At 35.3% G+C, this 15133-nt stretch overlaps 2 protein-coding genes and 1 non-coding gene across 3 annotated transcripts; 1 reads left to right on the top strand and 2 right to left on the bottom strand.

Moving 5' to 3' along the window:
* The first annotated feature begins 516 nt into the window (after positions 1-516).
* Positions 517-603, top strand: Trnastop-uca (transfer RNA opal suppressor (anticodon UCA)). Its single transcript has one exon. It is a non-coding gene; the product is annotated as a tRNA-Sec (tRNA).
* A 1396-nt stretch (positions 604-1999) lies between these two features.
* LOC131951374 (sulfotransferase 6B1-like) lies at positions 2000-3585 on the bottom strand. The gene is made up of 2 exons (XM_059313762.1): positions 2553-3585; positions 2000-2197 (listed from the first exon to the last, which is right to left on the bottom strand). Exons 1-2 carry the CDS (start codon positions 3421-3423, stop codon positions 2091-2093), a joined length of 978 nt encoding a protein of 325 aa, XP_059169745.1. The 5' UTR covers positions 3424-3585; the 3' UTR covers positions 2000-2090.
* A 5335-nt stretch (positions 3586-8920) lies between these two features.
* LOC131951367 (NFX1-type zinc finger-containing protein 1-like) lies at positions 8921-13495 on the bottom strand. The gene is made up of 2 exons (XM_059313753.1): positions 13241-13495; positions 8921-13178 (listed from the first exon to the last, which is right to left on the bottom strand). The coding sequence occupies exons 1-2, from the start codon at positions 13489-13491 to the stop codon at positions 8921-8923; spliced, it is 4509 nt and encodes a 1502-aa protein (XP_059169736.1). The 5' UTR covers positions 13492-13495.
* Between the last annotated feature and the right edge of the window lie 1638 nt (positions 13496-15133).

Here is a 15133-nt window from a genome sequence, read left to right on the forward strand (position 1 = left end):
AAATAAATACTATAACAAAATTTCACAGGATAACTATTTTCCTATGAATTTTGTCGCATTTGCGAAATACTTCAATTTCACACTAAAACAACTGTGGTTTAAAATGTACAGGGGATTATTTAATATTATTTAATAATTTAAAGAAAACGAAGATATAGATAACGAAATTTTTAATAACATTTTCTTGGTAAAGCATTAAAATTTAGTCAGTCTCGTATGGGAAGAAACTCTGGATAAGATACTATTTTAAAATGCATCCCCTTTAGATTATGGGATAGAAAAAATAAAATTAGGTTAATTTAAAAGTATTATATCAAACATGATAAAATTCATTATAATATTTCATTATAAAATATAAAAAAATTGTTTCATTTTTAATCATGAAAAATAATTAAAAGTTTGTAAAAATAAATATTTTTGAGGGAAATTATTTTAGAACATTTCATAGGATAAAACCCATAAAATTTTGGTTCATGTACAGAAGCATTGAAATACGTTTAGCAACGGAAGTTGAATGCCCGGATGAGCCTCAGTGGTCTGGGGTGCAGGCTTCAAACCTGTAGCCGACTGACGTCGGAGTGGTTCAATTCCACCCTTCGGGCGATAATTTTTTTAGATCGATTATAACGAATCTCCGTCTTAATATCAATTATTTACAAATTAAGGAAAAACAAGTTTTAAAAATCGGCTTTAATAAATACACACGGCAGAACAATAAAGCGAGAGTTCAATTGAGTGTTTTTTATTCTCTGAGAAACGGAATGAGATCTAGACATCTATATATATATATAATATACAGATCCAATTCTATTCTAGTTCTAGACCGATTTACTAATTACTAGACTAGATCTAAATCTAGGTTGTACTATTGATAGTCTGCCGAACTCTTACTAACTAGATCTAGTCGAAGTAGACTAACAAACACATCTTCCAAAGTTTTTTCTTGTGAGAATAAAATAAAGCCTGACATTTACAGAAAATTTACAACACTAAACAACACAACTAAAAAAAAATAGATTTTTATTATGATAACTTTATTCACGATGAACTGAACGAATACACAGAAACAGACCGACATAAATATGATAAATTCTGTACACCAGCAGTGAAAATTAATGCTGTCAACATTAAAGGGGTATAATCAATTAAATTACAGAAGTTACGGAGCGACACGAGTTAGTTACCTTAGTTGAGGAGGTAATATACTCTACCTTACAATTTACTTAAAAGTATGTTAACGTGATTATAAGCCACAATATTAAATCCCTAAACTTGTTTCTATACATCTGAGTTTAAGATGGACAAGTTGATGATTAGATGATGAACAATCACAGTGTGTTTAGAATAATGATTTTAATATATTATGATTAACAATCACAGTGTGTTTAGAATAATGATTTTAATATATGAGGGCCACCTTGCAAAAAAAAAATAAATCACCCAGGCACTCTTAGCTAAGGACGGAGTGGTCTAGCAGTAGAGAGCTGGACTGCTAACCCGTAAGTTTCGAGTTCAAATCCGGGTTCAAGTCAGTAGACCGTCCCTGAGTCAACCCAACTCTGATGGGTACCTAACTCACATTAGGGAAAGTAAAGGCGACTGGGCATAGTGCTGACCACACTATCTCTTCATATGCCAAGGTCACAGAAACAAGTGAACTCTACTTCACTTGCCCATAGACTGTCAGGTTTGAAAGGGAAACTTTACTTTTTTACTCATAGCTAATGGGAATAATTTTTTAAACAAGAACAATCAGGAACAAGTGTAATCTTGTACAAGTATTAACTGGTAGAAGAAAATACAAGAATAATGCAGAAAAAAAGGCCTAACAATGATAATAAAGCTTTTTTATATATGTAAGCATTATAACATTTTAAAAAATATAACATAAATGTATAAGCAATAAATATGATTTTTATACTAATTTACGCAAAATCCACATATTTACAATGTTAAGTTTTTTCAAACTCAAATAAAAAATTAAATGTAATTAATCATGTTCAATGACTGGTAATATATTTTTATTTAATAAACTTACATGAATCACAGTCATATTTTAAAATGAGAATAATAAAGTTACAACAAATGTTTCAATACTGGGGCTGGTAAAAACAATGCAACATTCTCTCTTTCCACATGTTGTCTATGGATCTACTTTGTTCATCTGTCAGCCAGTTTCTCCAGTCACCTTTAACTCCTGCTCAAATTATAAAAAAAGCTGAGGTCAATCTCTAAAACAAAGTTTGGCTTTATATTTTTACTTAATTGACTGGTGTGTGTCAAATTATCAAAAGTAAATTAAAAAGTCAAAATACAAATTAATACATTTTTATAAATAGGCCTAGAATTTTTTTTTTACTATTATCAAAACTAACAGATAATCATTCACACATCAAATAGAGAATCAGTAGTGAGAGATGCTGGTAAGGGAAGTGGGAGTATAGGCAGAGTGTAACTATATGTTCTTATGCTTCTCCATAGAAATATACGTCTACCTTTTGACTTGTTACAAAATTCTGAATATCTATTATGAATTTGAATTGCTTAGTTACCTTTGCGATAAAATTGGACTAGCTCATTATTCTGTTTTTCTCTTTGCACTTTCATTTTGTCAAACTGGCATGACTCCAGAATTTGAACTGCAAAAGAATCTGTCAGTTCTATGTTCAGAAATCTGGCAACCTGCTGAATTGTCTCTACTGGGTTATCTTTGAGGTTTTCATATGTTAACAAGTGTATGGCATTGTTACACTGGCTTCTCATGACAGAATCCCACTCTAGGATGTAATCAAAATAACCACCAAACTCCAGCTTGCCATCCATAAATAGTTTAAAGTAGTCACAGAAATTCCCATCATATCCTGTTATTCCTTTCTGACTGATGTGGTGATTATAAAAAGAAACAACTGTATCTTTTGGGTTTCTGACTAAAAGTATTATTTTTGTTTTATGTTCTTTAATCCCAACAGGCAACTCAGGGTAGCATAAATGTGAGTTCAGCACCCTTGGAGAAGGGAGAGAATCAAGTAAAATATCAGGCATGACATCAATTCCACCTTCAAATTCTTTTCCAGAGCAAGTAAGACGCAGGTGCTTGTTTAACATCATGTGGAGGATCTCGTAAACCCAATGGCACCCGGATTTTGGATAACTACACAATAATACATCGTCTTTTCTGATAGTTATGTGTGGTATAGATAACACTTTGCTGACATCAACGACTGGGTAGATTTGTCCATTACATTGGGTCACTTTTATTTTGTGACCTGATTCATCGGTGACATAATGATTCCCTAGCTTTGTAAGATCAATAAAGTGTTTTGCTAAAATAGGGAGCAGTCGAGGAAGTATGTAATACATTAATCTTGATCTGACTAGCAACCCATACATCAGGTTTTTTATAGTTGACCAAATCGCCATCATTTGGGCTGAAGTGAAAAGATTATCAAAATTACTTCAATGATAGGGAAATACAGTTGAGTGTTGAGGTGTATTTTTTGCTGGTACACTGGTTTAAAGAGTTAGCACAGTGATCCAAGCAAAACAGAAATTTTAAAAAATTATCATAAATGTTAATAAAAATCAGTCTAGATACAATCACTAATAAGATATGAATCTAAATAATAATGATTATGTTTATGTGATAAGTGCTAGATCTTAACAAGCAGATGTATGTGTTATTCTAACCAGTACCTGATTTTTAAGTAAGATCTAACTGTACAAAATAAATCAATAATTATTTATAAGCATTAGGGTAGGAAGTTTTGTGATCTTGACTAAAATAATGGTTTTCATGTTATTATTGGATTAATTAACATAAAATAAAGACATTAAATTTAGGAAAATAGGTGATGGCCTACCATTAAAAATTTGTCAGATATTAAAAATTCAAATTGACCAAACTATTATATATATATATATATATATATATATATATATATATATATATATATATATATATATATATATATATATACATCATCACCTTTTCCTGTTCGTGCCTAAGACACATAGGGGCAGATGAAGAGTTCATCTTTTTAATGACCTTGAATGGCATACAAGGGGATAGTGTGGTTAGCACTATGTCCAGCCGTCTTTACTTCCCTAACATGAGTCAGGTACCCATCAGAGCTGTGTGAACTCAGATATATCCTACAGACTTAGGCTTGGATTCAAACTTAAGAACTCTGGGTTAGTAGTTGTAAGTTCTTCCTTAGACCACACAGTACTATGGCATAGTTACTATTAGTTACCTACGTTACCTACATTGTCAGCCCTATAACCTTGGCATACCTGCATATATATATATATATATATATATATATATATATATATATATATATATATATATATATATATATATAATTATATAATTATATATATATATATATATATATATATATATATATATATATATAAAATTATACAAATATATAGGCCTATATATTGTGTGTGTATAAAGTATAATATATATATAATAGTGTTTATGCTAGTGTCTATATTATAAACTATAACCTTTATCTAGATTACTGAATAAGAAACAATAAGTAATAATGAGTCATTAATTTATTATATTAGGCCTAGGTAGGTTTATATTAAATATTTAGTTTAAAATATAGGCCTAGGACTTATATTAAAATTATTAGGCCTGGATCTATATTTATTTAAATATTAGGCCTATTTATTATAGACTAATATTATAAAATATAATCAATAAGCTCTAGGCCTTAATTAATCATTAATTAGTTATTAGGCCTATTAAAAATCATAAGATATTTAATTATTTTTATATCTTTATTGTTTTTTCTTTATGTCTAGATCTGGATTCTAGCTCTCTAAACACTCCAGACTCCAGAGAGAGAGTTAGAAATCTAGGATATAATTATTATAATATTATATCTAGATTCTACGTAATCTAGTTTTAGATCTCTACTAGACACTAGATTCTATATATTCTATTGTATTAACTATTAGTAGATTCTAGATCTATTAGTTTATTAGTGTCTATTAAATTTTATTTGGCCGTAAAAATAGTTATTTTTAGAAATTTTAGGCTAGGCCTAGATTTAGATCTACGACACGTCTCACTATTCATTCACTAGGCCTATACTATAGACTAGATTTAAAAAAAAAAAAATTAACTATAAAAATTTCTTAAAGTAGTAATAAAGAATTATAATAGAGTCTAGATCTAGATCGAGCTTAATACTTAATACTAAGAATAGCATCCTAAATCTAGATCTAGATTTTTAAAAAATGTGATGATGAATAAAAATTACGATTGTTCTACAGAAAAACAGATTATAACTAGATCTATATCTAGATCTAGATCTAGCAACAGAAATAGGTCTAGAGATCTAGATCTAGAATCTAGATCCAATGATGCGTTATATTTTACTTTTACTGAATCCTAGCGAAGTTCAGTTTGTGATCCACGGGAGGTAATTCTTATATATCATAGCATTATAAGAAATCATGGATAATTTCCCATCTCTATACTACTAAAACTCAAGTTTGTTTACATGTTTGAATATATTTTTTTTTTTTTTTTTGTTTGTCTGATTGACTACTGGAGAGAATCTGCTCTATGTGGAGAGCTGTAAAATAGTATGTAGGTAGAGAACAATTTTTGTTTTCAGACAGACTGTTAATCACAAATTTATTTAAAGACGTTAATTAATTTATTGATTTATTCATTGGTAGATTAACCACATTAATTTTAAAAGTTTAGAAAAACGACTTTACTTTAAGTGAATAGTGACGTCACATGATTTGTTTACTTTTTAGTATAATAAATAGCGGCTTCTATCGAAGAAGATTGTATTCCCATTCCAATGTTTAACGCGTTCTAAAGCTAATTTTCCGTCGGCTATAACTTTAACAATACGTCCGTATGCTGTATTTATTACGTTCCAACACTTATATCAATTTTCAACTGACTTTTTCATTTAGTTTAACAATAAATTTCTCTAGATCTACAGATCAGCTGTCGAAGGAAGAAAAAGTTATGAATCTAGATATCTAGATCTAGATCGGGATCTAGAAGTCTAGATCTAGATTCAGGTCACTAGACTTATGTAAATTCTACATCTAGAATCTATTTCAGGCCTTAATTATTTTATATAAATGTTTGTTTAGCTTCAATGATCATCTTATTCGAGACTGTATATATCTAGATGTAGGTCCAATTTATTTTTTATCTATCTAGGTCAATTCTAGGTTCTAGATTTCTAGATCTAGAATCTAGAACTAAAATCTAGATCTAGATCTATCTAAAATTTAGATCTAATCTAGATTCTAGATGTAGAGTCTAGACTCAACGTAAATTCTACATCTAGAACCTAGAATCTATATACTAAACTATTTCAGGCCTTAATTACTTTATATAAATCTTTGTTTGTTTAGCTATGGAATAGGCTAATTAATTTGGGATAATATTAAATTTGAAATGCTCGATCTAGGGCCTATTTGCGTAACTTAAGTTTCTTAGAAGGATTCTATACCGCTAAATTTGCTTATAATTGTAACTTTCCAGATACGTGAGTTTATAGTGTAATCGCTATCCGTTCCAAACACATCTTGTAAATATTAATTTTTTTTTTGTAATTTTTTTTAGATGTGAATGATAGAGTTGTCTCTCGCGACTTGGCAGGACACGGTGCAGGTGAAGTAAAGTTCACCTGTTTCTGTGTTCTTGGCATATGAAGGGATAGTGTGGTCAGAGCCATGCTCGGCCGGAATCTTTTTGTAAACGATAAAGAGATGTTGTCTGAGACTTGGCGGGACACTGGGCAGGCGAAGTAGAGATGGGTAGGTATAGAGTTCACCTGTGACGCCAGCATATGAAGGGGTAATGTGGTCAGACCTATGCTCAGCATATGTTGGTGTCAGTGTTTCTTCCAGACTTTTTTCTCCGGGGGGGGGGGGGGCGGTAGACTTTCTTCATGGGGGGAGGGGGAGGGGGGCGGAGCCCTCCACCTCTCACCTCCCGATGTTTTTTAAAAGACGAAAACGTCTGAGGTGTGACGTCTATTTGAATGTGGGGTCTGGTTTTTTGTGACGATAAGTGACAGACGTGATGTTTTTTATGGATGACCCCCGAAACCCACAGTTATCCAAGGGATGACGGGTAGTCTAGTTAGCAATTAAAATTGTGGTAATAGTAATAAGATTTTTACTCAAATTGGGCGCATGATTATGCCCACAATTTCTCGGAGCTGGGATCTAACTATATCGAGTCCGGCATCTGACCTTACTACCAGGTGATGTAATGCACCAGGGAAGGAGGGAATGCATAAAAAGAACAATGCCTAACCGTACAGCAGCTGTCAACATGGTATGGTTCAAACTACATTGGTTGTTGTCTGACAGTGTTTTACAAGAATCGTTAAAAAATCATTAAAGGATGCAATTAGTTTTCTTTGACCACCAAGTTTCAGTTCTATTTTTTTGTCTTACTTTTAGCGTTTCCGTTTCTTATCTAGTGCGGATAATACTTGAAGAAAATTTAATTTAATTTTCTTACATTTTGTGCATAAAAAAGATTGTCGTTTGTAGAAAAAACACACTTTATTTAGACATTGCAAAATGTAGAATATGAAGTCTATGTTTAAGGTTCAATAAAAAATGGTACATTTTTGTTTGTTTTTCATTGAATCGACACACTGTCGAAAAAATATTTGCAATATACATTGACATCCTAACTCCCAAGACAATCACATTTAATCGGCTTCTTGTTGACGTCCGTTATTTCTCTAGGAATTGTAAAGACAACATAATTTGAACAACAAGCGTCTAGTTATCTTTATTAACATGTTTATCTCCCATCAGCTAGATTGTCAGCCATACAGTCCTTGCGCTGTCAGCCCTAATAATCCTGGCCAAAATACATTTTCAGCCCTATAATCATATAATCATTGCCCAACTAAATTGTCAGCCCTATAATCTTGGCCCACCCACATGTTCAGCAATATAATCAGTGCCAACTGAAAACATTAACAATTACATTTTACTATTTGTAACTGAAAACTAATTAAATAGCTTTATTTTTTAAAAAAATCTACGAATTACTTAAAATAGGAGTAGAAAAAAATGCGTACACAAGAAAAATAAACCGGGAGCGATCTCCCCTAAACTTTCTCGAATATTCTTTTATAAAAAAACAGGGGAACTCGGGATATAGACATGAATTTTAATCCATTTTAAATACTTAAACTTTTTAAAGTAGAATAAAATCTCGTAGAAAAAAGAATTGCACACATGTGAACGCCAAATAAAACGTGCATAATAGTGCGGAATATTGCTTTATAAACTTACATTAGTTTTTTGAGAAATCGGAAATAGCGTAAATTAATACTTTCAATCAACGGAAATTACTTAAAATTTGACAGAAGGTAGAGAATTAGATCTTTTACTTACATGTGAAATTTCATTCATCTATCTGAAATAGTACTCAAGTTATAGGCTTTTGAAAAATTCAAAGTAGAAAAAGTACCACTTTCGGTTATCGGAAATCGCTCAAAAGTTAATCAGGATCTACGATTTTAATAAAATACTTATATATGAAATTTCATCAACCTAGCTGTAACGGTACTCAAGTTATCGTGTTTTCACACAGACAGACACACAGACATACGGACAGAATTGCAAAGTCCAGTTTTTACGACTCGATAAAGCATAAGACGCCAAAATGTTTATATATTTGTATTTATAATTTTTGCCTGATTAAAATTAGTCCTCTATACTCCGGATGTGATGAAGGACTGAGGAGTAAAACGGTGAAAACTGTCAAAATTTCATGTTATTTTTGTGCACGATAACATAACTTTCTCTATACTTTGTATATACGAGAAAGTAAAAAACTACATAAAATCTCAACGCAATCAATATCGAACACGTTAGTTGAGCAATAGGTGTCGAATTACTTGGTCACATTGAGGCCTGAGTATTTTCTTACTAAATCGTCCATCAATTTACATTCACTGCACTCCACCTCCAGCTTGTTTTGGTGACACTGAAACCTTATCCAGTGCTCACAGAGTCCAAGGTGCTTCATCCGTTGTTGACAAGGTGGACAACTGAGATGGTGAGACTGTCCACATTTATGTCCCCTTGCGCATGTCCTCTCACACACCTTTTGACATCTGCCAATTTCTGAGACCTCATTCTCATTGCAGGGCAGCTTCAGTATATGATTGCAGGGATAGTGGTATTCCACTAGCTTAGTGCAAGGTGGGCATACATCAGAGCAACTTCCGGGGCATCTGTGATTATTTCGGCATTTCTTCAGGCATGGTTTACTGCAAACAACTTTAGCAACTTTCCCAATGTTCTCAGTTTTAAATTCTAAGTCGCATTCGTGACCGCAAGGCAACTTGTTCTGGCACACAGAAGGGCATATTTCGTGGCATTTAGCTGGGCATTTGTGCCCACGTTTACAAACTTTCCGGCAAGGCTGAGTACAGCTTGGAGCTAATCCTGTGCTGAATCTCCTGGGTGTGACGTCACACTTGTGTCCACACTGAAGTGTCTCAGGACAGGGTGGACATTTTTCCCGGCATCTGGCCAAGCAGGGGTGACCTCTTTGACACTTCAGTCTGCAAGGCTCCATACAGGTGTGTTTATCAATGGAGAAAGTTGCTTCGTCGTGGCAGGGGATACTTGCGACATGACCACACGACAGCTGGTGTTCAAAGACAACCACACATTTCGGACACGTCTGGTCACACTTGTATCTACATGGGTGATTACGTGAGCATTTTTTCAAGCACGGCTGTGTACACGGGACTTTCGTGTGACTTAATACATGACATAAATATGGACACACGTGACCACACAGCAGATTCGCACCACACGCTTCCCCACAGCCTCCAGTTTTAGCAGTAGAGAAATCCTTGACGTCCTTGATCTCCGTCATCCGCCGGTGCCTGTGACACCTGAGCTGTAGAATCTCGCCTGTCTCCCCACAACCTTCTGCTGTTCGCTTCACCTTGGCCCACAGCTCGCTGTGCCGTGCCAACAGGTCGATGTTCCCAATGACGTACATGCCGTATTGCGCCCTGGACAGAGCCACACACACCCTGTTGTCCGTGCTCAAAAAGCCCACACTCTCCTGTGTGTTGCTCCTCACTAGAGACAAGAGAATAATTTTGTTCTGCTCACCCTGGAAGTTATCCACTGTTGACACGCGGATGTTCTGGAGAGAGTTTCCAGGGAAATTATTCACCATCGTCTCTTTGATGAGAGACACCTGTCCGCCATAAGTGGCTAGAATTGTGATCTCCTCAGGTGTGTAGCCTTGGTAGATTAGGTATTCTGCTAGCCGTAACAGATAATTTGCTTCGTATTCGTTCAGTTTACTTTTACTGTGTTTAACAGTGCCCTCCGATCGGTTGTGTTTGATGAAGAAGATATTTTTCACCATCCCTTTCACGTTTTCTCTATTATTGACCGATGCACTGTTTATCAGTTTGGGGTAAATGTGTAGCATGTACTTAGAGATTTCCGGTCTCATGCGATGCTGCTCTGTGAGTTGTACACAGCTGACGTCATTGTTCACGAGACGTTCAAACAACGAAATCTCCAACCCGAATTGTTTCGCCAGTTGATAGACTTCCGTTTTCGGCCTCAGCTGCTTGTGGTCGCCAATAAGGATCAGATGCTGGCAGTGTTCGCTTAAAGCCGTGACGATGTGGGCCTCAAGAACTTCTGCTGCCTCCTCCACAACCACAATTCTTGGTTTAACGGCCTGTAAAAGCTTTCTGTGCTTGGCCGCACCCGTGGTCGTCATTCCGATGACCTGGGCTTGTTCTAAAATATCAACATCTTGCATTTTTCTTACCTCCATTTTTCTGGCAAGAACTTCGTCATACTCTTCAACTAAACTTTTGATTTTGCCATTCAAACTTTTCAAATACCTATCAATCCAAAGCTTGTACAGACGATATCTGTCGTTAATGTCCAGTAGCCATACGTTGTTCACCTGCTTCTCTTCACGTTCTGACATAGGCTTTGTTGCTTTAAGCTTCTTGACCACTTGCCCAAACGACAACTTCTTCTGAACCTTCTGCCATTCTTTGGCTGGGTCTGTTCCGTCTTCAGCAGCATCAACTGTCACATCAACTCCCAGCACTTTGGCTCTCTGCAGGATTGTCATTTCTCTCTTTCTGTGTCTGCTCTCTGTCGCAGAAGTTTCGTGATCGTCATCTTGTTCGTCACCAAACACCCTCTGGTCTCTGATTCTAGCGTATTCGTCCGCGTCATCAAACATCTTAAGATCTGTTTTAACTTTCTCAGTTTGGATTTCCTCAATGGCATCAAGGAAATCTTTAGTACTGGTTCCAAGCAGCCACTGTCTTATACTTAGGTTCATTCTGTTTAGTGAGTCCAAAACTTGAGAGGAAATTAAGTACTTTAAAACATCTTCAGATAACATTTTTAATTGTGGAGGCGGCCCAAATGTTTGTTTATATTTTGTGCACCAGTAATGGTAAACTTTCCTTTTAGTTAGAGTTGAAATTTTGGACCGGAAGTTTAAGTTAGTATCAGGCAGGGGGTTAACTTCAACGAGGAACAGCTTCACCAAATGAGCTTCTGCTGCGTTTTTGATTTGCTGCTCAAGGTCAATGCTTGAAGCATTCAGCCATGTCGACAATCCTTTTGTAGTCGACATGCCCAACATTTGTGTCTGATGTGCAGCAGTCATAAAATGACGTAACACATTTTCTTCTTGTATAACAAGCTGAGATTTCTGCATCTTAAACACCAAGTCCATAATCTCTGCGCCTATTGCGTCCATCACACGGTGACAATCTCTGATACAATTTCTCATGCTGAGGGAATCCCTGCTTTCCCTTCTCAGCTCACTCAGATTAAACTTCTTCAGAGCAACGCAGTCCATTTTCCCACCAACTCGTACTATACCACGGGGACAGAACTTCAACATTTCTTCCAGAAACTGATCTAGGGCGTGGTTAGTATAACACACGACAAGTATTGGACCAAACTTATCATTTCTAACGCCTCTGACAACGACGTGACAATTAGCAAACAATATCTGCATTATCTTCAGGCCAACATACGTTTTACCAGTTCCAGGAGGACCTTGAAGCAAAGACAATTCTTTAGTTAAAGCATTTTGTACTGCTTTACGTTGCTGGGTATTTAGACAAAGTCTGTCCATAGTAGACCAAGTGGTTTCCTGTAGTACTCGATACATATTCTGTTGTCGCAATAGACTTTGTCGTAATCCGCTATCTCTTACAATACAGGACAAGTCGTAGGTGGTTGAATTGTTCACATACGATGGTAGCTCGATTTGGTTGTCACAGTGAACAAGGTAGTTCTCCATGGGCAGGGAGGTTTCCATCATTTCTTGTAGGCCCTCCAGCACATGGCGATACGCCTCAAAAAACGAGGGGTTTTCTGTCATGGTTAGGCTGTCCTCTGTCGAGAACTGATACACGTCTTCAAGACAGTTCTGGAACCGAACCCTTAGGACGCCCCTTTTCAATTCGTCTCGGTCCATCTGTGAAACGGTGGCGTATATAATAGTCTTGAAGTTGTCTTTAGATAAGCAGACAAGACTTCCGAAAATCAACCGCTGGTCTGAGTTCCATCGAATGGTTTTCAGCCTGTTCATATCCAAGAGAAGAATGTGCTCAATGCCGTTGAAAATTTCCACGCCGACAATCTGGACGTTTTCGTAGAAGATCATGTCATCCCCCAAGTCTGCCGAGCCTTGCAATCTGTAGCGGTTGATGCCCTCTCGAAGCGGTTGGATGAAATCTTCCCGCATCAGGCGAAACATGACATCGAAGTAATGTTCCTTGTCTCGGTAGGCGCTGCGGACTTTGTTGGCTCTCAGGAAAGGTTGGAAATCTTTCTCCATGTCTTTCATCGTGGGGAAGATGGACAAATCCCTGATGTCATCCGGTGGGTCATCGCTGTCCCTCCATTTTCTCAAACGACTTTTTTCTTTTTTTAACTTTACATTTTCGGCAGAGTTAAAACACTTAACTGTATTGTTCAAGAGCTGAACGTCACAATCCAGATTTTTATAATTATTGATAATAAAAATTAACACATCATGGCAAGACATGACTACAGACGGAATTATTCGAGCCGTCTCTTGGATATACTTAACAATGGTGTCAACCCTTCGCTTTTTTTCACTACCGCTGTATGTAAAAAATTTGTTGAGGCTAAAACTTCTAAAAGTTTCTCAAAATTCTTCTCATGCGTTTGTACTTGTAACACGGCCTCAAGACAGATTAAAAATAATCTCATCCAGTCAGGTCTAATGACACTTCCATTCAAAAATGTATTTAGCTCTGGAACATTGGACATCATCCAGACTAACAACTCCGAGGGCCGGTCAATCACTCGCACCCACTCCTGAAGTCTGCCGTATCCAATGTAGCCCGTGGGTCTCTGCCCCAGGGTCTGAGGCTGTGGCCGTCCCATGGACCGACCTCGTCCACCACTGTACATGGTAGCTTACGTTCTAGTGGAGACAGAATAAACGTTTCTGAGATTAAAAGCCCGTCTAAACATTTGTATCATAAATATTGAAATGAAAACTAATTGCAGCGTTTAAAGTTAAAAAGAAATAAATCAATACAAGGAAGGAAATAGAAACATTGGTTCGTTGGTTAACTCGTTAATTAGTTCGTTCTTTGATTAATTCGTTCATTCATTTTTCGTTTGTTATTTCGTTTAATCTTGTGTTCGTTCATTTGTTCATTTGTTCACCCGTCCACTAGTTTATTCGTTTATTTGTTCGTTAGTTCATTCGTTCACTCGTTGAATCGTTCATTTTTTTTCTCACTTCTTTTCTTTATTCATTCATTTACTTATATTTATCATACGCATATTAAACCTATCTATTTAAATGAAATGTTTTGTTTATTATGTTTATTTTTGCAATTATTATATTGACGTATAAATAAACATAAACATACAAAAAATACATTTAAAATTCATATATTTAAATACCAGTTTATAACTTACCAGCCGTATGTGATAATAGCACTTATGAAATTCAGAACACTGTTATTTTTTCTTATCAACCTCCATAGCTACGTCCCCTGTAAAAATAGCGCTGTGTCGCCACGTATATTACCTAGTGTAGATACGCACTTTGACACAATAACCACGTATATTACCTTCTGTCGTAATCTGAAACCGCAACCGTTTCTTCGTAATCGCCAGGTTCGAAAAAAAATGACTCAATGATAATTTGCTGGGTAAAACTTAAGAAGATTTATTTTTCTTAACCGCGAAGAGTCTCAAAAAATTTAACCGGCATCCCTTTTCTAAGCAGTGCCTGATTTTTATTAGTTGATGTCTTATTTTAGTCATACGCAGTAGGTCTTCATGATCAGAATATTTCTACTAAAACAAGAACTTGATTTGAACAAACCTGATATCCGCTTTTGACCATTACACAATCTTTTGCTTAAAGGTGCGAGGAAACAAGTTTTGTGGTCGCTGATCGAAAAGTAAAGTTTATCTCACACACTGATATGCAGACTCAGCCGATTAGTGATTATCATATAGCATAGAACTATATTTTGAGAGATAATTGCTGTAGAGCTGGGGTATAATTAATTTAGACAAAGGTATTCAATAGAGATATTGTTCCGATATAATAAGTCACCTCAAATACCGGAGAAAATTTTATTTCGTAATCAGAGCCACACTGAGTATAAAAAAGGCATTGATATATTATACACGTACGCACACACACACACACACACATATATATATGTATATATATATATTTATATATATATATATATATATATATATATATATATATATATGACATCTCCTATTACATCACAAAATAGGGAGTGGGGATTAAACATTATTAGGGAATTAGACAAAAGACGTGTTCAATAATTTTGTCTTTTGAGAAGCTAATGTAAGAAAATTTACTTTGAGAATCCTTCAAAGTTAACAGAAAATGTGACTTGGCAATTAAAAAGTTATACCTGGATAGCTCTTTGGTACTGAATAAATTCTTTACATTCTGTGAACCTTATAATCGGCTGACCTATAATAAATCGATTTACATTGAACGAACTTAGATTAGATTGCGTATGTATTTACGTCACTACTATTTCCAAGA

The sequence above is a fragment of the Physella acuta genome, unplaced genomic scaffold (assembly GCF_028476545.2).
Source record: "Physella acuta isolate Inbredline_101_S28 unplaced genomic scaffold, ASM2847654v3 ptg000809l, whole genome shotgun sequence".
Classification (NCBI taxonomy): domain Eukaryota; kingdom Metazoa; phylum Mollusca; class Gastropoda; family Physidae; genus Physella; species Physella acuta.